Raw genomic sequence first — 25,032 nt, 5'->3', positions numbered from 1 at the left:
AGACAACACTGATATACACTACAAGGAATGTCCACATAAAGTACTAAAGTTGTCTAATATGAAGATACTAAGTTTTGGCCTTACTTCAGCCTTCCTCACAGTACATTTAGGCCACGATATATGAAGCTACAGAATGTGGTGAATGTTTTTGGCGTATCCGATAGAGCCAGGATTCCGGGGGCTTGAATGATGAGTGAATGGAAGCGTGGCCCATTGGACTGGGCAATTTTGGGCTGTCTGGACATTGCTACTCCTCACCCTGCCCTTGGGTGGGAAAGGAGGTCCGGATGATGATGATGATGATGATGAAGTTAATTACTGTATGCACTCTCATCTTTAATGTTATGACCAAATTGCCTAGCTCCAGGCTCCTACGCTCCTCATGGTGTGGCATAGGATTAGATGATGGATGGATGGACAGATAAATGGTTTTGCTTGTGAAGTGGCATCAGAGCACCCAAGGCTTAAATTGTTTAACTGTGGCTTGTTTCGCTGGGAATGCTGCCTGACAATTCTTCCATTTTTATGCTTTCTCTTCTTGTTTCTGGATCCCTCACCAAATCCTGTGGGTGGGAACTGATTTATTTTCTTTCCTTTTATTTTTTTTTTTAATGCAAGGAAGAAGGAGCCAATGGCCAGGAGCTTGCAAACTGCTCCCTCCAAGAAAAATGCAAAAACAAGACAAGAGAGAGTCAAATTCAAGATCCACTCTGGAATGATGATGATTTTTAACAAGAAAAATGGTTCTAAACATCATCCTAACCTTGTTTCTACTGTCAAGAATGGAGTATATATGAAAACAAAAGTAAGGTTGAGATGATAATTATTTAAAACCTCAACAAGCACTCCATCAACTTTATGCCATCTGGTAAGGCAAGAAGGAAGGGAATGATGTCATTACAAGATTCGGACATCAACTGTCAAACTTGTTGTCAATTCTTGCCCAAACTAAGATTTGCTTTTGTGTGAAAAAATTCACCTCCCTTCTTTCACCTTTGCTTTCATTTTCTCTATGACTTCCAGCATCTCTGTTAATAATGCTGTGTGTTCATGTTGTTGTTGCTTGATGACAGACACTATTTCCTCTTCCTTGTTTCTCCTCCAAGCCTGGTGTTCCTCCATGAATGTCACTAGAGGGTCAGAAAATTGACTGGTATCTGCATATACTACAGCAGTGTCCTGACTTACTTTTAAACCATTAGTGAGCACTGCATCATTGTCCATATCTACATCATTACATGGGATACCAGCAAGGGGTGCTACATTTTCAGCAGCACTTTCTAGTATGCATGGAGGATCTGGACTCTCCACAATACTGCCACTAACATCAGCATCTTCATCTTTGACTTTCTTAGGGCGCCCCCTTTTTTTCCTAGGTTTGTTGGATTTTATTTCTACTTCTGGTTCCATTTTTAGTTTCTTTACTGAGCTAATGCTAACTGGAGACCTGCAAGAGATATCCATTTGTGCTTTGTTGTCATCAGAATCATCATTGATCAAAGTCTGTGAAAAAAATGTAAATCGGGTTTTCCTGCCGGAGCGAGTTTGGATTACCTTTGTCTCTGGGTTATCCTTAAGATCCACTGATCTCATGATGCCAGTACTGCTTACAACCTCATCTGAACTTCCTGAATCACTATCCTCTGGTATGTCATCCTCTTGTTCTGAAGAACTTGGCTCATATGACTCAGCAGAAATGTGTCTACTTCTGCAAGGCAGCTTTTTAGAGACAAACTTCCTTCTTATTTGGGTTTTAGGCTTAAATGTCATAATTTTGCTACATAAACTGAACTCAGATGGCAAATGCATACATAAACTAGAATTCATACTACATGAAAATAAATACAAATCTCCCTTAGTTTCTTTAGTACAGCTCTCAAGATTAGTTTTTTGTATTTCAGGGAAGAGCTCCTTATAAATATCATTACTATAACCTCTCATGATGTCAGTGGTGCTGCCTTTACTTGTTGTACTGGGAGGGATGTCACTGCCTAATCTTTCCAATTCAGCCTTCCTCTCTACCAAAGCCTTGATGTCCTGAAAGCTCCGTGAAACTTTTAAAACTGGGACCCTTTCTTTGCTGACTTTAGGTTCACTTTTCACTTCCTTTACCATTGAGTACTGACCCAGATCAAATTCCTTCTTTAAGTACCCTAAAGCAAGGGCTAAATATTCGCATGCATTGTCCACACCCTTTTCCTGGGATTTTGATGCATTTGGTTTCAGTTCTTGATCCTCTTCTTCTGACACCCAACCTTGGTCTGTGCTGGTGGTACATTCATCATCTCTTGGCACTCTGCTGTTTAACTCCTTCTGTCTGCCTTGTCTTCCTGTAAGATATAAACAGAATGATGTGCATACCTCTAAATCTACTGTAACTCCCTGAAAAACCATCATAATCAAAGATCATTTTCAGTAAATTGGACAGAAAGTTTGTTAATACAGTACCATAATTCTCTTCACAATTACTGTACCAATACTGCTGAAAGAGTATTTTTTCTTTATCATGCAGTTATCATCCATTATCTAAAACATCTATTATAAGACTCTGAATAATGTATGTGACTAATTAAATTTACCAGTTTTTCTGACTGCCGCACCAATACGTTTCCTCTTCTTCCTGGCTTCTTGAGATACTGAACTGTTGTAGTTATAAGTGGTAGGCTCTGATACGGAGAGAAATACAATCAGAATTAAACCAACAACTGTACTACCCTACTGGAAATGTAGATACACAGTGTTATAAAAATAAAAATATGAAAAAATATAATCACCTAAAAAGTTTTCTTCAAGATACAAAGTGGGTGTACTGAATTATCATACCAGAAACTACAACTGACATGGATTACTATGAAGTATACAACTGAATCAACAGACTGCTTTTACTTGGCAGGTAATACGCACGCACCAACAATAAAAACTATATCCATCCATCCATCCATCACCTAATCCAGTGGTGCCCCATGAGGAGTGCAGGAGCCTGGGGCTAGGCAAGTTGGTCCTGACATTTAAGATGACAGTGACCAGCCTCATTCATCCTTGAGTGGCATTACATGTGCAATAAACCCAAACCACCCCTTGGATATAAACGTACATACGCTCAATCTGATTGGGGCACCTTAATTGCCCACTAGACCACCAGACGCCATAATTTGGTTATATGGTTACCACCCAGCGTAGTAAATGGTTTCCTGGCATACAGGAAACCATTTGGCTTGTCACTCAGTGTAGAGTCACCCACAGACAGATGGAAAAGGAAAGAATGAAGGAAAAAAAGAAAGAAGAGGAAGGATAGAATGAAGGAAGAGAGGAAAGGGCAGGAATCCGAGAGCAGCACTACATCAAGTGAGTTGATGGTGAATGCTCCCACCAATTACAAATAAAAAAAAAAGAGAAAGCTAAAGAGATTAGAATTTTGACCTAGACCTAAGCAACATACTTGAACATGATAGGAAACTGATGATACACCCATATCCTGATTTCCAGCAGTGCTGTGTACCAATGGGAGCGTCTGGCCAATGGGTATGTTGGATATTGAAGCAATTTTCCCCATAGGATACTGAAGAAAAGCCAGAGATGCATTCCAGACTGAAGCTCAAACTCTCATATACCTTACTCAAACAACAGAGACTGACACAGGAACACCATAGGTAATGTCATTATTCTCATAAACAATGCTCTTGCTAAAAAATGAGACATCAAACATCATGTGCAAGAAGGTAAGATGGGTGGGACGTGAGGTGTGAAATGCTTCTGGGCAACTGACAGATAGGCAGTTGGCAGCGCACCAAGCAGGGGTGGGGATGAAAGGAAGGGATGGTGAGGGAGACAAGCAGGGATGGGGGAGAGTGGGGGAACTGGAGGGAGACATGTAGTGGTGTATGGTATGTAGGAGGACTGCTGGGCCTTGATAGCAGGCTGTGACGCCTATGCCCAGAGTCGGACACATAAAAAAAAAAAAAAAAAAAAAAAGCTGAAGTGAGGGAGAGTGGAGGGGACAAGAAGAGAGTCAAGCAGGGGTGGAGGAGGGCAGGGGGACAGGGAGGGAAACAAGAATGCCAAATTGCCTTACTACCCCCCCCACCCACCCAGTCTCACCCACTCACTCACTTCCCCTGACTCACTCTCTCACTCATTCTCACTGATTCACACTCTCACTGACTCACTCATTGACTCACACACATGCACGCTCTCTCTCTCTCTCTCTCTCTCTCTCTCACACACACACACACACACACACACACACACACACACACACACACAGAAGACAAGCTGGGGTGGGGGAGGGTGGTGTATAGGGAGTTAGACAGTCAGGGTTGGGGAAGGGTGGTGTATAGGGGGAGGGTGGGGTAATGGAGAGGGAGACACGCCTTGCAGTGCTGAGCGTGATGGGAGATGAAGGAGGGATGGGGGGAGAAGAGAGGGGATGGAGGGAGCACAGGGAGATCCGTGTGCAACACCATATACCATTCAGACATGCTCATTTCAAACCTAGGGAGGGGTGGAGTGTTCGGACTAGCAAATTGATGGCTGTTCGGAGTGTGGAAATGTTCCCCCATTTCTTCTGTTAGCCTAGTGAATCGTTGGTTATTGATGTGACAGAAACTGGGGTATTGGTGTACCTGGCTAAAGGAGGTGGTTGCCAATCTGGGTTGCTGGCAAATCAGTTTAAAGGATGGCAACAAAACTTAGTTGCGCAATTTTCCGCTACCACTTCGCATTTATAAGTACAGGATAAGCGAATAATACCAAGAACAACATACCATACAACAAAGACATATGAATACATGTTAAGATAATGTCAAACTATTTGCAGTAAAAGTCCAATCATCCAAATGGCAAGGGACCAAGGGTCTTTCAGACTATTGTTTTTTTTGGATTATTGGGAGGGACCTCTGATAACATTAGAAATATGTACACTCACAATCATTAATTTCTGCCCACGGGTGTCCCCTTCCTACCCCTGAATACCTAGGGAAGAGGGGAGGGGGGGACAAAACAAGCTCCACTCGCCTCTAACCCAGCTCCCAACACCCCCAACCTGTCATTCTTAACTGGCACTTGCATCTCAAGCTGGTTTCATGCTTAACACTCTTGGTACCACGATTAATACAAACAAAGAACACTAGGATATGGTAAAAGTATATAATATAACTATCAACATGCTGTTGCAAGAAATTAATGCATTATGACATTGGCAGTAAAACAAAAACGTTAACAACAGCCACCTCAGGCCACGTGTGTTGGGTGCACACACACACACACACACACACACACACACACACACACACACACACACACACCAAAACAGGCAGACACAGACACACATGCACGCACGCACCCAACGTATGAGGCCTGGGATGGCCATTGTTAACGTTTTTGTTTTACTGTCAATGTTATAATGCATTAATTTCTTGTTGCAGCATGTTCATAGTTATATCAAATACTGTTTACATATCCTAGTGATTTATGTTTGTGTATTAGTAATGTGACTGTGAGTGTAAAGCATGAGGTTAGCTTGAGATGTAACTGCTGGTTAAAAATGATAAGTGGGGGGTTTGGGTTGGGTAGGGAAATGGGGGAAGGTTGGGAGCTGGGGTAGAGGCTGGTGGAGCTCGTTTTGTCCTTCCCTCTCGTCTTCCCTGGGTATACAGGGGTATGAAGGGGGCACCCCTGAGCAGAAATTAGTGATTGTGAGAGTGACATGAGTATTAAATAAACACTTAAAATTATATGGGTTACTGTTTCACTCACTGGAAAAGCACAGAAGTGTAAATGAATAGTTGCAAGCAGGTACATCCAAGTCCAAGTCCAAGCCAGATAAATTCATAGATAAAACCCAGAAAAATTCAAAAAAAGACCAGAAAAAATAAAAAAAATTCGCCATGAAAAATTCAGAGTACTGTACTGAGATTTTTGGATTATTGGTGGCTGGATTAGAGGACTTTTATTGTATACTGAATCCAATGACAAACAAGCTGCACAAACATGAAAAGCATCTAACCAAGTGGGACATTGCAGATTGCCTCCAACAATCCATGACCTTGCAAGATCCGACGAAGATTGCTTACATCCCCTATTGCCACAGTCTCCTCTTGGTTACGCAGGGTCTCAGCCAAATGAAGGCGCACCTGTCAAGATAGGCATTAGGTATTCAATCCTATGTACTGTTTTTATAATATATAACATACCACTATGTTACACTATAATGCATCCAAATTATGAGTTGTCACTTCTTTTAAAACCTAAAATTTAGGCTGTGAATAGGCAAAATGGTACTGTACTTTAAATTACATAAATTTAAGTGAGGCATACTGTAATTTGAACCCATGGCTGAGTGGATACAAGTGTCTTCTCACCTCTCATGCACATGCACATGTGCATACACGCAGACACACAGAAACACATATACACATGCACACACACACAAACACACACACACACACAAAACTTATTTATGACTTCAAAACAATTTTATTAAAAATTACAAGCAAATTCAAGTGATGAACTGAGTTTATTCATAAGCCACTTAATAATGAAACAACCTGAAGTGAAACAACTTTAAAGAAGGATCACCTTCATAGCATAAATATAAATGCAGATAAGTCACCTGACGTGTGCGAGGAACTGGGTTAAGCAGGCCATTGGTTCTGATGTATGTAACAACCTCCTCCACAAGCCTGGTCACTGCACGCTGTTCCTCCCCTTCGCCTACACATCGATCTGCTTTTCCCTTCTCTACTGTTGCCCTCTTTCTAGCAGCACTGGTCTGTCTTCCAGCATCTAGCACCTTCTCTGCCAGTTGCCTTGCTATGCTCAGCACTATATTCTGGTGTGGCTGACTCAAGGGCTTCACTCCTGACAGAGAAAATGAACTGGTTGCTTTATGCCCTACTGAGCACCATAATCTACACTTGCATCAACAAATTAAATCTCTCTCTCTCTCTCTCTCTCTCTCTCTTTCTCTCTCTCCATCAATATCTTAATCATCATCACCATCATCATCCAGACCTCCTTTCCCACCCTAGAGGAGGGTGAGGAGTGGCAACATCCAGACAGCCCAAGTTTGCCCAATCCAATAGGCCACACTTCCATTCACTCATCATTGAAGACCCAGGAATCCTGGCTCTTAATAAACATAATTCAAGGAAAGTGGATGAAATTCTTCCCGCAGACCAGTGAGAGTTGCATCAAACTTCTTTCAAAGACAGCCAAACTCAGGCTGAAACTGCTGAATCCTCAAACTAGACACAATATCAGTACATTAAGTAGGTATAATTCTTCCATCCGAATAAGTCACAGTCTCCCTTTTCCCTGCAGCTTGTTATGTGGAAGGACTCTGGTCCATCTATAGTGAGCTGCTGTCTCCCACAAGATGTCTGCTTGCTTGTGATCAATAGGTCTGCTTGGTCAGACAGAAGAGGGTAAAGCAACAACAACAAAGGAACTGTGAAGTCTAAAAACATGTCACTTACTAATTACCAAAGTACAGTATACTACAGGAACTAAAGTCCATGTTATATTAGATCCAATATAATGGCTAGGATACACTGATAATTATTTAATTAACTGCTGAGGTAGACACCATAATAATGACTGGTGTTGCTAATTAAATCAGTTCAGATTGTTATGCAATCTGAGAATGTAAAATACTGAAACATCACTCCCATGCTATATCAATTCTTACTAGCCAAGAGAAAGAGGTGGAATTAAGAGGCTGGCATTACAAGATTGGCAAAGCGCTTTTGGAACAATAGTTTTGTCCATCCATCCATCCATCCATCACCCAATCCTACTTTCCCCCATGAGGAGCGTAGGAGCCCGGGGCTTGGCAGTTTTGTTACATTTCATATCATTTACAAAAGCTCCTGCACTGGTGTAGGCTGTTGCACCAACCAAGCAGGATGATACTCCCCAGAAGGATGGAAATGTTAGTGACATAGAAAGCTGGAGCTCCTGTTTCCCTAGCCTTCAGGTCTATCCTGACCATCACCTGCTGACCTTTTTCCAGTATCATTGATACAGAGAGCAAATACCTTTCTCTGACTGTCTTAAGCACTACACTATCAAGTACTTTACATACCACACACCATACTCTGCTGTGTCACTGGCGCTGATGTCAGCAGGGCATGTGGCCAGAAAACTTAACCCCCCATCACCCTAGTGGCAGACTTGAGGGGAGGCGTGGTGCATGCTCTGTCAGCATGGTTTTGGGGCTGGGATTCAAAGACTCAAATCTGCGCTGGAGAGTACAGGGCGTTGTGGTTCCCAGGCTGCTGCCTCCACTCAAAAGAGAGGGGCTCTAACCTGGGAGTAGTGCCCCAGGAGGCTCCCCTATCACTGAATGTGTAATGACGAGGCAGTTCCAGTACTAAGGCACACTTGGAGGGTGTCCCTGTAGCTGTCCTGGCAGGGTTCCCCAAGGCCACTGCCACAGCCACTAGCCACAGTTGGTGGGCTAAGGGTTCCTGATCCCCTGCCTGGACTCAGGGCTGTGCTTAGGGGTGACTGTGGTCAGTCTCTTACTTTAACTATCGGGATGACAATAAATCAAGATCAAGCACTGTAAAATGCAAGCCTGAGGAGACCAAATCTTCCATGTGGTTCAGAGTGGCATCTTGGAATGTGAGTAGCTTGAAAGGTTGAAAGGAAGGGAAGTCGTAGAGACCTTAAGCAGGAGGAGGGTTGATATCTGCTGCTTACAGAAAGTTAGGTATATAGGAGAGCCAGCAAGGATGATTGCTGAGAATGATTGTAGTTATGTTATTTTGGAAGTGAGGTGTAAATGGATATGATGGTGTGAGTGAGTTTGTCAAAGATAAGTGGGTGGAATGTGTTATGAATGCACTTAGAGTGAATGAAAGGATTACAGCGCTGATGATGTTTTGAAAGCTCAAGTTACAGTAACAATGGGATATGCTCCAAAAGGTGGCTTACATGATAAAGAGGACAAATTCTGGGATGATCTGGTACATGTGGCTGATGATATGGAGGATGATGAGACTGTAGTTTCAGACGGGGATTTAAATGGTCATGTAGGTGCAACAGCTCAAGGATATTAAGCGATGGGTAGAGGATGCGAGTATAGCACTAGGAATGCAGAAAAGGTAAAGATAATGGAATCTGGGGAGACAATGAACATGACTGTGTGCAATACACTTTTTAGGAAAAGGAAGTAGGCTGATTACATATTAGAGTCTCACCAATCTAAAACCAAGGTTTGGGTGAAGTCCAGCCGGGGATTTCCCGGCGTACAGCGTTGCCTTGTTTCCTATACTCTGACTGGGTAGTGGCTGACCTGACACTGTTAGAGTTCGTCCGCTCACACCTCGCCACCTGGCCTGACATGACTTCACCCACTTCTGTGTGTGTGTGTGTGTGTGTGTGTGTGTGTGTGTGTGTGTGTGTGTGTGTGTGTGTAAAGACAAAGTAATTTAAGTTATAAATATATTTTAAGTTATATATATAACAAAGTGAACAGTGGAAGCACATGACAGAAGCTTAAATCTCCCTCCAATGGATCTGGATGTTGCCGCTCGTGAGTGTTTTAACTTATTTATTTCTATTAAGAAAATAGCATATGTTCTACTGATTCCTTCAAATTATATTATAAACATAATTGTTACATTACTTACCCAACTTAGAACTACCGTGAAAGTCGGTAAAAGTAACTACATTTTTTTCAGCACCACTGTAAAATATGTATGCCACGTTTCTTTATTGATGTACAAGAGCCATATGCATTACAAGTTTACCTTCCTTTGATACGCTAGAATACTTACGTTTATATTGTATTAGTATGTGTGTACCTATCTGTGATGCCTATTACATATATAACAGAATCTACTCATCGCTCGTTTAGGAAGTATGGCATGGGTGCACCCAGCGCCAGACCCCACCCAAACCTTGGTTTTAGATTGGTGAGACTATAGTCTGCATGCAACAGTAGCCAAACTATATCCTGATCAGAAGGGCTGACAGGAAGTTAGTGAAGGATGTTAGGGTTAGAGGGAGTGCAGTGTGCAGCAACACAAATTACCAATTTGTGACATGGTATTAATGGAGCAGCCAGTGAAGAAATGGATCAATGGACCCATGGGGAAAATATGGAAGTTGATAAATCAAGCTGGGTGGTAACCATCTAACCATATTTTGGCACCTGGTGGTTTAGTGGGTAATTGTTGCACTCCAGTCAGATTGAGCCAGTGAAGGTTTATATCCAAGGGGTGGTTGGGGTTGACCGCTCATGTATTGCCACTCAGGGATGGGTGAGGCTAGTCACTCTCATCTTAAATGTCGGGATCAACTGCCTAGCCCTGGGCTCCTACGCTCCTCATGGGGCAATGTTGGATTGGATGATGGATGGATGGATGATGGATGGATGGATAAATCAAGCAGTGAGGGATGCCTTCTATAGTGAGATGGGTAGAGTGGTGGCTGAACAGGGAGCTATAGACCCAAGTGTCAATGTGCAGTACAGATCCTCAAGAACAATCTCTTGCGAGTCACTGATTCAGTATGTGGATGGACGAGAGGCCCACCAAGATAAAAAGTAACATGATGGTGGAATGAGGATGTAGAGGTAACAGTTAAGGAGAAGGCTTTTCCAGGAATGAAGAAGGGGTGATAACAGAGAGGATTATTTGGCTGACAACCACTGGGCCACCAGGGAGGTATACAGGGAAAAATTTGAGTCTCAGAGACTGTTACTGGACAACCTTTACAGAGCTGGAAGGCAGAATTTGGAATTTAAGGAAGTAAAACAGATGAGAGAAAACAGGGATATCACAGGTGAGGAGTGAATGACGAATTACAAAGGAAAGGTAGTTGTGGACAGTGAAGATATTTAAGATGCTTGGAGACAGCATCACAGTCAGTTGCTGAATGAGGAATCTGACTGGAAAAGGGAAGATCTGGAGTCAACCGATCTGGTGTCTGGCATCACAGTAGGCCTCACATCACCCAAGCACTTGTTTATATGGTTACCACCCGGCATTGTATATGTTTCCTGTGCTACAGGACACCAACAGGCTTGTCAATCGGTATAGAGCCACCTAAATGGTAAAGAAGAATGATAAAAAGTGATAGTAAGGATGGGAGAAATAAGAAGAATGGAAGGCAGACACAGAAAAAGAACAATAAAGATGAAACAAGAAGCAATCAGCACTACATCAAGTGAAAGGATGAAGGCCACCACCACCTACCACCAAGCATTTATGTAAAGACTTCATGTATAGCATTGCAAGAACTCCAAGAATAACATCAATATCTAAGACATGCCTGTTGTCCAGCTAAGGGAAAGGCTACGGCGCAGCTGGCACACACGCTTCAACCGGTCCAAGTATGGAGCACCCACAGGATTTTGAGAATGGCGGCCAGCTGGAGGAGGCACCCACGGCTTGGACTGTCGTGTGTTGTACTGGGTTAGCAATGCGTGGAACTGCTCTCGTACCTCATCCTGTGAGTACCTGGTTAGGGACACCTGAAGTGATTAGTCGCATGCAAAAAACAGACACTGAGACAGTATAAGAAAAAGACACTGCAAAGTAAAGAAAAAACCAGTGTTACAGCAAAGAAAAAGATTTCAAAAGTAGAGAAAAAGACCATGCATGAGTAAAGAAAAAGAAGTGCAGACACAAAGAAAAAGTCCAGAAATAAAACAAAAAGTGTTGGAGTAAAGAAAAAGACAATATAGTACACTAGTGGAAGGAGAGAGAGAGAGAGAAAAAAAAGTTAAGGGGCAAAAACTAGATACTGTGAATATGGCACTATCCCACTAAGGTGTATAGGTCACTATCCCACTACAATGTATAATGTAATTAGCACATTGTTCTGTCTTCTGCCATTTGGCTGCCCTCCCTCCAACTCACACCCCCCTCCATCATATTTCTCTCCACTCCATCCCTCGATCTCATTCTTGGTCTTCTTTCTCCTCTCCATTTCTAGCTTACTCACATACACTCTTCTAGTCAGTCTCATTCTATATACATATATGCACAGTTATATGAGCTAAAATCCCTTACCAGTATCCCTCCTGATGCATATCCTGTGTGATCTTGGAGAAGACATGGCCCCTGGGTGCATGAGGAAGGTTGGGGGCAGCAGCCTGGTGAACCATGTACAGATCCAGAAGCTTCTCTACTGCCACATGGCTCCAGTATGTAATTTCCACATCTGTCAAAACCAACATCATCATCATCATTCTGACTTCTCTTCCCCACCCAAATCTTGACATCTATCAAACTCATCCTCATCATCATTCACTATCTCGATCTCTCTTTCCTCCTCAAGGATGCCATGACCTACAACTATTACTAAAAACCAAAGTCATGCTGAGAATTTTTTTCCTTCTTCAATCAGCTCAGGTACCAGTATACATTCCAAGGTCCGGTGCATTAACTCCTAATATTACTCTAACAAACAATACCCCACTAGATCAGCAATTAACCAACACCATGTATCTACAGTTGTACAACACAGTTATAGGGTTTTTTAGGAGGTTAGACATCATCTGGGGGGGGGTATCATGTCAATTTCCATCTGTACATCGCCTTCAGTCAACCCTTTGGCCACTATACGCCAGATACTGTAGTTGAGAGTTTTCTGTATATGTAGTGTATATATACTGTACAGCTACTGCAAATTGACTTAGGACCTCCCCCCACAAGGTATTAAAAAACACAGAAATCATAGTACAGTATATCACAATGTTTGTTTTATTAATATGAAATCATGCTTCCCTTGTTTTTCGGGACCAGCTGGATGCATTTTGGCAGGGAATCACTTAGATCTCTAAAGTAATCTAAAGACTTTCCTTTAAACCAAACATCTGCCAGTTGTCCAGACTGGATGTCTTCTTGTCTGCCATGATTTTCTTCATCTCTGCCCAGCAGTTTTCTATCAGATTTAGATCTGGACTGTTGTGGGGTTCGCGCCCCACCAGGGTAATAAACTTTGGGAGTGTTCACCTGGCCACGCACTGCATTGGCGGACACAAGGGGTGCTGTGGTTGAACCAGTGTCGCTTACTGTAAAGTATGCTTGCACCAAGTCGGCTTGCGCGGGCCGATTACACTTGGTTCACAGACTACACACACATCCAAAGCCACTCCAACACTACAATTACACTTACAAGCACTTCTCACCCTACATACATTCTCTACCAGACAGCCTAAGCCACTTGGATACATTGGCTGTATCATCCCGACTTCGGTTGGGATAGGCCGGTCCTGTAGTGGATACTCAAATGGCTGATGATGATGATGATTATATATATATATATATATATATATATATATATATATATATATATATATATATATATATGTATATATATAAAGTATGGTTTTATAGTATTCTAGGGAGGAGAGGAATATGATTTAAAAACAAAGACAGCCTTACACTTAAACAACACACCAGTCGGAACCACAAATAACTGAGTAACATGGCTAAAACGTTATTTATGAATACTGAGTACCGCATGGTAATGTCTGCATATAGCTACCATCTCCTTACTAAGAATTACCACTGGACACCTACCTCCCATGAACTTTGAGACATCTGGACTGTAGCAAACAGCCTCTTCTATTTCCTTGACCCTTCGCATCTCCTCAATGAAGGGAAATTTGTTGCCCTGGACATAACCCTGCCGCAGCAATCCTATGTGGATTGCTATCTGCAGATTAATTTATGATGTAAAATACGATGTGCATATAGTATAATATGTACTATCAATAGAGATATATGAGTATTAAATGATATCTAGCTCAATAATTACTGGCTTTACCTGGTGGGATACTCTATCCACCTACACAAACATCTATCATAAAATCCTGTATTGCCCCACTGGGAAAAGTAAGGGTTTATGCTATCATAGCTAGTTAGTCTACATATTTAAGGTGAGGTAACCATGTATACAACCCAGAATGACAATACAGTATCTGAGTAATGTATCTCTAACTACCTCATGGACTTTAACCCTTATGGGACACATCCAGTTAGAATGTCTTAACCCAACAGACCACCAAAAATCAAATAATCATATTCATAATGAAATGCAAATATACATTATAAGAAAGACAATAAAATGAACAAGTGAAGCAACTACAGATCACCATCACTGTCACCTCTACAGCAGCATCAGCTGAAGCTGCCTTTGCTACTGCTACCTCCAAAGCATCCCTCATTGCCACCATCACCACACCAGTCACTATTCCCACACACATAAAAAAGACATATCTCCTATTTCACATTACATACTCCTCCTATGTTACACTCTCACCTCTGGAACATCTCTTCGAGGGTGTCCAGTTTCTGCATAAGCCTTGGCCAGCTGTAGCCAGAGATGTGATGGCTGTGCAGCTTGGCCGTGAGAGGATGCATGGGTCTCTAACACCCCAGGATACACCTCCAGCAGGGCACGTGACTCATCAATTGTCCACAGCTGCTGGCTTACCTCTGTATGAAAAAGACAGCAGGGTTACTATTTATCACAGAGCAAAAGCTTTCCCTTGATCAAAAAGTTTGCTGTATGGGAAATGAATATTTGAAGTCAGTTTAGGTGGGGGCACTCACCACCCACTCACTTGATGCAGTACTGCTCTCGGGTGACTGCCCTTTCCTTTCTTCCTGCTTTCCTTCCATCCTCTTCTTTCTTTCCCTCACTCTTTCCTCTTCCTTATGCCTATAGGTGACTCTACACTCCCTCTTCTACCTTTTTTATCTTCATTCTTTCCTCTTCCTTCCATCTATGGGTGACTCTACACTGGGTGACAGGCCAAACAGTTTCCTGCACACCAGGAAACCATTTACTACACTGGGTGGTAACCATATAATCAAATTGTGGCGCCTGGTGGTTTAGTGGGTAATTAAGGTGCTCCAATCGGACTAAGCCTGTGCAGGTTTCCATACCCAAGGGGTGGCTGGAGTAGTATTGCTCATGTATTGCCACTCAGGGATGAGTGAGACTGGTCATTCTCATCTTAAATGTCAGGATCAACTTGCCTAGCCTCAGGTTCCTACACTCCTCATGAAGCACAAAGGACTAAATGATGATGATGATGATGATTAGAAGGTCCAGATACTATTTATTTCAAACCAAATGTTCTCTTTTGATTAACACGTTAATTGTATGGGAAATGAATATTTTCATCCAGTTTCAAAATACCTGGTATGTCAACTAATGATTCATTTTATAACTTAGAGTTCTTACAGAGACCACATTTTCTGAAAGTCCAAGTTCATCAGCATGAAGGAACCATGCATAAATATCTAAAAACTGAAAAAAACTTACGAAGTCGAAGTCTAAATTTCCTGTTGGCCTTCATGGCATTGGTGCGTGTGGTGTGGAGGTGAGGCCATCGTTCATGAACTCCAAATATCTCGGAGAGTTCTCTGAAGAATGGAACATACCTACGAATGGCTCCTGGGAGGCTGTTGTGTTGCTGGCATTTCTCAAAACCCTTGATCATCCCTGTCAAGATCTCCTTTAGCTTCCCAGTAGAGTACTTATGGCCTTCGGATTCCAACTTCTGGATTTAATACAGAAAGTAATTACATTAGCATGTGTTACAGGACATGTATCTCCTAATTTAGCAACTGTATGAATGGGATGCAGTGCTGAAAATCACATCAATGTCCATGACCGGCTAAACAGGCTGCACCACTGTATCAATGAAAATAACTTTGGTGTAAACTGCTATCATAAAATCCACTCTAGGTTCATAATTTTTTTATATAATCACAATTTTTATCAAAATCAAAGTATAAATCATTTAAAGGGTAATCATGTTCAGTAGCACTGTGTAATATAGCATTATAAATTAGATACAGAGAGTAAGAGGACAGCCAGTAATGAGGCAGGCGTTCATGGTAAGGATTAACCTGAGTATTTGCAAAGAGAGAAAGAGCGGAAAAAAATGCTAACAAAAATGCCAAGGACAACATACAGTATGTGAATGTAACTGGGCACACATGATGAGAAACCAAAGCATGTGCAGGCACTGATTATGTTACCTGTCTGATAACATCCCACACCACCCTATTATCCACAGTAGGGTCCATGAAGTTGCTGATGGAGTCTTTGTAAGCCTGCAGTAGTAGGCGAGATCCACTGGTGGGGAAGCGTTCTGGAATATGTTGATTTTTTATAGTTGAGATGTTGAGGGAAGGAATGTAGAATATCCACATGAAGAGGACTGTGAGAAGTAGAAGAGGTGATGTGTTAAGTAAACTTTTGTCCCTAACTGTGCAGTATTTCTCCAAATAAATCTAATCACTTCCAACTTCATATGCACTGTTTACATTGCTGTTTTTAACTCCTGAACAAGAATAACAAATAGATGATGGTCACTGATACCTGGGCTAGATGCACATGGTCACCAATGACTGGACAAGATGTACTTGGTCACTGATATCTGGGCTAGATGCACTTGACCATACGTGTATATTTCCGTATAATGACGGTGTTGAAGCAGTCAACATAATGAGCAGTGTGAGTATTATGTTGTTATTGTGACTGCAGACTATGCTATCTGCTACCCTTGATCAACAGACTTCCTTACTCCACAGCTTTCATATATATGTACTTCTAATAATATGCACAGTATTTAACCTCAATTATTAGTACTACGGCCATACCAAGTCCCACACCCATACATCAATGTGGGCACTAACACTAACATGCAATTCAAAAGTAGTGCCCATATGTAAACCTCTATTCCATATCAGGGTCTTTACAATACCATCTAATAAACTCTCCACTTTCTTTACACATTTGCCTCCATTTTCCATTACTGCTCCTAGGTACTTAAAAAGAGCCCAGGGCCCAGTTCCTTGTGACTAGAAACCATAATTTAAGAAGTTTTGGCACATACCCATGACAACGGAGCGTCCTTTTTTCTTTTCATAGTTTTGGCGGCGTTGAGGTTTGTAGCATACAAGGCCCTCCAATTCTGTCTGGTAAGCTATCGAACGAGGCTCCACATTAGGCAAGACATTGTGGTCAACTGTGGTCTTATATAAAGTCACCAAGTTGCGCCAGCGACCCTCCACCTTGTTGATGTTGAACCTGTATCAATGACAGCATTGCAGTCCTCTTCCAAAAGATGATACTGTATTCCAATAACTATTAATGACATCATGATGTATAAAACGAACTATATTATACATATATGAATTCTGGAAATGCCAAATAAAAGACAACTCATTACAAGAGTACAGTATTTCAAAATAGAGATAGCGGCAAATTTCAGCAGAGACATGAAACATCACTAAATGTGGTCTTTTGAAACTGGCATCTGTGATGTGAATCAAGTTTACTTCTTAAGTGAGGGAGTTTCTTGGAGGGAACAAGGCTAAAATTTCTTAGCATTAATTCCACTGAGTTTCACTCCCTGATGGGTTGGAAGGGGAAGCATAATAAACTACAAATCATTATCATTCAATAAATGACCCACTACAAGACCAGTCTTCTACAATATGGAAGAATTATAATCAGATCTAAAATTAACTCTTTACCAATTGGGAAAGGATGTATGTTAAAGAAGTGTATGTGACAGTCAAACTATTGCAATGTGTGTCAAAGTCTGTATATATTTTTGGTATGCGCTGAAAGAGTGCAAATATATGTCGGTATACGACAGCATTTCTCAACCGGGGTTCCCCGGAACCCTAGGGTTTCGCGAGAGGTAGTTAGGGGTTCCGGAAGAAATAGTGATCAGTAAGCTAATCACATGTAAATGCATTTTTGAATCATTTTTGTGTTTAATTTCATATTCGTAATTTTATTATACACGTACGGCATATTCTTGGAAAATTCTTGGGTATTATCATAGTCTTAACCTGTTATATCATTTAAAAGTATAATAATTACAGTAAAGCCTCGATATAACGGATTCAATCGACCAGAATTAGCTTTTATCGGACTCGAGGAGCTACCGGACTAAATTCCTATACATCGGAAAAAGTCCGATGAAGCCAGAAACAGTCCAGCCTGCCTGACCATTTCAGCTATGTTCATCACAATCAAGTAAATAAAAGACATGTTTATCAGTGTCCAGTACAGTATTATTATATATATGATACCATTTGATTAATGTAGTGAAGTTATAACACAGTGCAGTACTACAATGGCAGTCAGAACAGTTTAAAAACCGTTCATGCACTCTGGACTAATGTCTGATATATCATAAAAAGTCCAGATTAGCAGGGGGAAGTCCAGATGTTGCTTTTATCGGAATTTCGCATTTTTCGGAATGGCTTAGGTCCCAATTAGTCCATTATAGTGAGGTCTTACTGTACGGGGAATATACTTAGCGACATATATACGGCACCGGTGTGAAACCGTCTTTAGTAGTTAGTATACAGGAGCTATAAGTGTCGGATTCGTGTATCATCAAGTGACTGACTTGAGTAAAGGGGGCACATGCATGGTCTCCATCAGTCCCATATGTACTTCCTGGCCACTGCTATCCACAAAATGAGGAGCTGATGGGGTGGCTGGCAAGTGATACAATTTCATCATGATCTACTGAACCAGGGTTTAGTATGGCAACATCACAGGTTGATGGTATCTGACATCTACAGTCCCATGTTCCCCAGGAATCAGCTGATGGGCTGCACGGCCATGAAGCTCCTTTATTTTCAGCCTCTTGTCACTTCATGAGGTGAGTTAGATGTTCTGTAAAACTACTGCTTTTACACAATGTCATACTGATTCTGCAGGTGTGATAAGTTGGCAGAATTTGTGTGATACTAGCCTGTTTTTAGTGAGTAAGCAAGTGTTACTAAACAGTTCACTTCGTCACCGGAGCTTAAAAGTCAGTTTCAACAGGACCATGGATGGCTTACGGTTTTATGGCATAAGGCGTGCACTAAAGTGGTCACCTGGCTCTCAAAATCATTAAAATGATGCCAGTCTTTCAGATGGTGAATCTGAAGATGAGTGCCCAGACTAAGGTAAATATTTCTTTAACTGAATGCTTTTATTATGAGTATACTGATAATTTTTATGCAACACTGACCATACATTACATAGCTAAGGCCCTATCTGTTATAATCTTGATAGTTATTATATCTATATAAGAATGGCTATGTCTCTCTACCTATATATCTACATTTCTACCCTGCAGTGGCTGAGTGGTTGGCATCACTGACTGCCCACTATCGGCAAGGTTCAAATCCTGGTGCAGGCAGCTGGGGTCACTTGACTCACGTGTCCATCCACCCTTTGTGGGTTGGTAGGTAAAACGAATATCTAGGGTAACACCTGGAGGAGGTAACTGTGGTGACCTGGATGATGCAGTGGAGTTGTATCCCCGGTTAATGGTAAATAACCTGCTACAAACTCAAAGGCCTATGTTACGGAGATGAGCACCAGGGCTAAGAGCCTCATGGTGTAAGCTCCCACCTTTACCTTTACCTGTCTGTTTGTCTGCCTGTCTGTCTGTGTCTAACTGCCAATTTCTCTATGTTGTAAATAAATTTCTCGTTACAGGTAATGATTATACGCCTGATGATGAAGAGATTGATGAATGGACACACCTCACTGAAGAAATTGAGGTGTCAGAGCCAAGGCCAGGGTCTTCAGATGTGCTACACTACAAAGATTGTAGAGAATAATTAAATCAGAGTATAGCTCTATGTCTACTCAGGATTATTATCAAATATTGCAATGATTTATGGAATGAATGAAATTTAGTTCGCAGTGTTTGGACTGGTTAAGTACTCACAAAAAAAAAAATGTTTTCTACTGCCTTTAAGCTGAAATAAGTAATAAAATCCTTCCTGTTTTGCTTGACACAAAGCTATTTTTGTATTCATTTCTATAACATGCTCGTAAGACAAATGATTGTACAGTAGAACCTCTCTCATTCGGACTATATGGGGGGAAGGGTTGTCCGAATTAGCAGATTGTCCAGACCATCAGGGTAATCTTCAGTTCATACCAAACTCTGTCTACATATGGTATGTTTGTTAATTATTAACATATGTGGCATATGTCAACCCTACGTAACTGCAAAAGATGAAAGGATACCGGTACTAAAATAACAAAACTAATCATGTAAGATAGTTTTGTATTGCATAATTTACAAGTAAGGCCATGACAAGAAACTAGCCTACATTTTAAATTGTAGTAAGTGACTAAGGCCCGTGTAGGCAAAAAAATAAATAAATTAATTAACTGTAATATTTGGAATAAAAATAAAACTTATGTAGGCAAAAAATACATTGTCATCTTTGGCATATTGATAATACCCATGTGGGCAAGAAGCTAATGTTTGATGTACAAGTAAAGCACATTTAAGTACAAAAAATAACCTACAGTAATCACTAAACACTGCAGAATATTCTGACCCATTTTTGTGTAAGCAAACTCCTCCTTTTAACACCTTTATTCATTGCAGAAGCTACACTTGCATTAAGGGGCATGGTAAGGAGGATTAACTTTTGAAATACAGTGTAAATATATAAATGGTTGGTGAACTAGTTGATGGAACGAATGCTAGCGCGTGTTTAAACAGGCGCCCATGTAGCGACCTAGCGTGATCTGAGACTGAACGAATGACAATCGCTTTCCACGCCGATACTGAAAATGACTTTAGAATTACTTTCAACATATTTTTGGAGCTTATTATTTTTAAATTTTGTCCGGATTAACAGAGATCCGGATTAAAGGGGTCCGGACTAAAGAGGTTCTACTGTATCTGAATACCTTTAAGATTTTTATGTTGGTAAGGATGAGCGTGACTATTTTGCTAAGTATGAAAAAAAAAACTATAATACAGTATTAAGAAAACATTAAAACTGTATATATATGTTATTACTTAGAACATAAAAGAAAGCAACGAGAATTTTTTGGGTGGTCGTAATATAATTCAGGCGTTATAGGATCGTAGATATAATCATTGGGTGTTAGACTACATAATAAACCTTAGCGCACCAACTGCAGTGAAAGTTTAAAGTATGGTACAGTAATTCCACGTAAAGAACTAATTCAATTTCTTGGGAAAGAGTATTATGTGACGATAATTTAACCCTCCATCCTGTTGTGGATAAGATCTGAGGAAGCAAAGTTAGTGAAAGTAATTAATCAATGGTCATAGGGTAGTTTGCATAAATCCTACCTGTGCCCCTCATTGCAGAGATTCTCAGTGATCTTCTCCCAGCCCCCATAACCAATCCTGACAATTTTCTTGCCTTGATTCTCAGCTTTCATTTGCTTCATCTGATTCAGCAGGGCTTCAGTTGCATCCCTGTCCCAGTCTCCTGCATGTCAACAATTTAAGAGTTGTGGTATTAATGAATGGATAAACAGAAATAACATGAGACACTATCAACATATTCAAGGACTGAACATAGACAGGATGACAATGAGAGTCATTGGAGGTATACATGAATGTTACCAATCAAAGAGAAAGATCTGATGAGAAAGGAAATGGATGATGTGCAAATTCATTTAAAATTTGGACAGCTTATGTCACCTAAAATGTCTGGAAACCTCTAATATAAAGTCACCTGCAGGTAACACTACATCAAAGAAGTGGATGATGGGAACCCCCACCAACCATTTGGCTGTAGGGATGAAAAGCAGCCATACACTTACCGAAGAGTTCATTCATTTCATCAAAATATTCACAAGTTTTTTTCACTTCATGCTGGTCATTGTAATCCACTGTCCAACGATATTTCTGAAGCACTTCCCGCCACCGCATTCGCAGCTGAGAATAAAAGAATATCTATTTGATAAATTACTCATGATGGTTGTATACTCAAGGAACAATTTACCTGTACCCATTCTTAATTATCATCATCATTACCATCATCATCATTATAACAGCCTTTTTTTGCTATAACCCATAGACAAGGAATGCATGAAACTACAAAACCATCAATACTATGGCCAGTGAAAGGGGAGAGCCAAACATTTACATATCATACAGTCTCAACACCTTCAGCATTATGACATATAATGTCATATTTTTAATCCTACTTTTAGACGATTTTGTGAATCTTTGGAAAAGTCATCTGTAATGATAGGGTTAGAAAAAAAATTCTCCATTAAATCTTTCATAACCTGATTTCTCTTATTAAGCTTGAGCAAATCTTCTAAAGGCAGACAGAATAAAGTATAAAATACATCATCAGACAGAATGGCTTATTAGTCTGATAACCTGTGGTTTTACTATTATGACAAATACACACACATCTTACCTGAAGGATGGTGAAGTTATAGCCAGCTGCCTCCATTTCTCTGTGTACAGCCTCCCAGTGGCCCATTCTCTTTTCAGTCTTAGAAGGCAGAAGAAAATGGGTGTGAGGAAACCTACTAATCAACTGTAGGAGGAGGAGGGTGGAGCGGTTATCCCAGTCGCCTGTTAAAAAAAAATTTAAGTGCACTGTCATTTACTTTGACTCTGTTTGTGTTCTTTTCCTATTACCTGTTAAAAAGATAAAGAATATTTTTTCTTACACTGATCCTTTTGTATTCTTTTCCTGTATTCAATCTTAGGATCTCTATGTCACACAAAGTGCAGGGGGTGTTTTATATACAAAAACGTGCAGCACAGAAGTCTATCTACCCAGATGAGCCTACAGCCACAAAAACAATCCTGTAATGGGTAGCATAAATATATAAATCACCTGATTCATCTATCTCAACATAATGATCATCCCTCTCATAACATACCACCCTCCCTAATATATTTTCCAACATTAACCCTCCATCTTGTTCTTGGTCATTTCCAACATTAACCCTCCATCTTGTTCTTGGTCATTTCCAACATTAACCCTCCATCTTGTTCTTGGTCATTTCCAACATTAACCCTCCATCTTGTTCTTGGTCATTTCCAACATTAACCCTCCATCTTGTTCTTGGTCATTTCCAACATTAACCCTCCATCTTGTTCTTGGTCATTTTCTTCCACTCACCCTACTCTCAAACCCTTTCCCACTGCCTTTCTCTTTCCATTCACTCCATAAAATGTAATTACCATTAGTGTACCAGTAACTCTTAACTCTTCCAATTACATAAGCTCTTTAACTGTGCTGGAATCTTTATGAATCTATTCATTTATCCATTTGTCCCTCCACGTCATTCTACAGATAGTTTTGAGTTACGGTACTGTACTGGGTACTGGAACTTGTACAACAGGCCTCACTCTTGATTAACGCAGTACCTATCCAGCATCAACAAGGCTTCACAGCAGTGAGTTCAAGTTGCAACAAGTAAACGGTCATATCATATAATGCTTTCTTTACTCTCATACTCAAAATTCTATGTTTTGTTCCTGCTCTCAATGCTCATGCCACTCTCCTCCTTGCAATACAATTTTATTCAGTTCTCCCTACATCTCACCTTTGTTAGGCCCTATTTCCAACATTTCCAAACATTTCCTCTTTCACCAATTCTGTATGGTCAAAACTGGTCTCTATACCCTTGTCAAATTCACATCACTTTGCTCTGCATCATTAGTAAAGTTTTCCCCACAAACATCATAAATCTTCTTCTACATGATGGAAATATAAAATAACCACAAGGTTAAAAAGATTGAACAGAGATCCAATCACAGACTGTACAGCATGGAGTGCTGCTATAAGTGAACAAGGCTGACACAGGAAAAGATGTAAAATCCTACCACCCATCCATCATCCAGTGTTTAGTGCCCTTTTTTATCATAAGTGTAGGAGGTCTAGAGCTAGACAACACAATCCAGACATATAAGGGAAATTAGTCACTTTCCCCTGAGTAGCACATGTGAGTAATTAATTCTAACTACCCCTTGGACTTAGGCCAATAAATGTGAAGTTCTTTATATCACATGACCACCAAGCATCCACTTGTTGGTTATGAGGTTACTACCTAATGCAGGTAAATTATTTCCTAGGCTATATTGTACAAATGATACTAAACCACTTATTTCAACATCTATCTACCCTTTCACATGCTTCATCACCACCATAAACCTTCTTTAGCTACATTTAGTAGTTTTCCTTCCATACCATATACCATCAAACTACCACCTTCCACAATACTTTCTTGCTTATCATGTTATCTGTCAAAAGTAAAGCACTCAGCAGCCTCACCCAGTGTGTCCTTGAAGCTGTAATAACTACTGCGACCCAGTTTGAAGTCTTTGTCTCTCATTGTGCGATTGAGGCGGTATGATTCTTCCATTGCTTGATATTTCTTCCTCTTTTTTATGTTTATCATCTCCACCTCTACTGCTGAGTCCTTTTCCGCCAATAATTCCTCATCTTCACCTGAGTATTGCTTGGTCATGGCAACTCCCTCTTCTTGCACTGAATTCATCATCTTTTTGTCAGTATATTCATTCTCATCTTGTGAGTAAGAGCATTGTATCACATTAATTCTCTCCTCCTGTTCCTTCTGCCAATTATGTTGATCAATGAGCTCACTGGGTCTCTCAGACACCAACATGGTAACCTGATCAGCCTCTGTTCCACCCAAGTCACTCACTCTCAAGATTACCACATCACTATGCGAGTCATCAACTTTACAGATAACTGAGGTTGTTTCCACAAGTGATGCATTATCAGCTGACACTTCATCTGAAAAACAGTAAAGGTACTGTAATAACTTCACAGTGGAAAAAAATAAATGAACACTTATGAACAGTAACATCTGGACAACAAAATTATAACATGAATATGAATAAAAACAAGACATACAAAGTGTGCACAGGTGTTTTGCTTATTCACCATTCTGTGAATGATCCAGTTCATCCTGGTCACCTGACGTACTGATACTGGCATGACAAACATGTTGGCTGAAGGCATTGATGTCACACACTTGAAAGCAACTGCCACACATGTATGAACAGCTCATCATCTAGAGAGAACAGAGAAAGTAGCTACATTACAGAGATGTCCTCACTATTCCCATTAACAGAAATAGAGTAATAAATGTAAATACAGTACAGAAACAAACTGATGAATAAATAAATAAATAAATAAAAAAGAAAAGAAACAGCATTTTGTACTTTGTCTAATGATACAATGGTCACCCCCCCAA

At 40.7% G+C, this 25,032-nt stretch overlaps 1 protein-coding gene across 1 annotated transcript; it reads right to left on the bottom strand.

Annotated features, from left to right (window-relative positions):
* Positions 1-851: 851 nt before the first annotated feature.
* On the bottom strand, positions 852-24,846 carry LOC145405812 (uncharacterized). The gene is made up of 16 exons (XM_080277051.1): positions 24,720-24,846; positions 24,084-24,569; positions 22,212-22,372; positions 21,604-21,718; positions 21,125-21,266; positions 16,874-17,067; positions 16,014-16,126; positions 15,292-15,529; positions 14,281-14,456; positions 13,539-13,674; positions 12,024-12,174; positions 11,281-11,468; positions 6,611-6,858; positions 6,005-6,131; positions 2,580-2,666; positions 852-2,330 (listed from the first exon to the last, which is right to left on the bottom strand). The coding sequence occupies exons 1-16, from the start codon at positions 24,844-24,846 to the stop codon at positions 976-978; spliced, it is 4,044 nt and encodes a 1,347-aa protein (XP_080133177.1). The 3' UTR covers positions 852-975.
* Between the last annotated feature and the right edge of the window lie 186 nt (positions 24,847-25,032).

Source organism: Coenobita brevimanus, chromosome 68, assembly GCF_032717465.1.
Source record: "Coenobita brevimanus isolate Jiangsu-jjx chromosome 68, ASM3271746v2, whole genome shotgun sequence".
NCBI classification, from domain to species: domain Eukaryota; kingdom Metazoa; phylum Arthropoda; class Malacostraca; order Decapoda; family Coenobitidae; genus Coenobita; species Coenobita brevimanus.
The sequence above is the reverse complement of the archived record's forward strand: the minus strand, read 5'-3'. Positions and strand labels throughout refer to the sequence as shown.

What these genes read in the sequence shown, in the direction of transcription:
- LOC145405812 (XM_080277051.1), bottom strand. Translation starts at nt 24,846, where the DNA reads ATGAGCTGTTCATACATGTGTGGCAGTTGCTTTCAAGTGTGTGACATC. An exon ending in CTCTGCAATGAGGGGCACAG is followed by an intron (nt 17,068 to 21,124) that starts GTAGGATTTATG and finishes TCATTGATACAG; the next exon opens with GTTCAACATCAACAAGGTGG. An exon ending in GAAATTTAGACTTCGACTTC is followed by an intron (nt 14,457 to 15,291) that starts GTAAGTTTTTTT and finishes TTTTTCATACAG; the next exon opens with AGGTAAGCCAGCAGCTGTGG.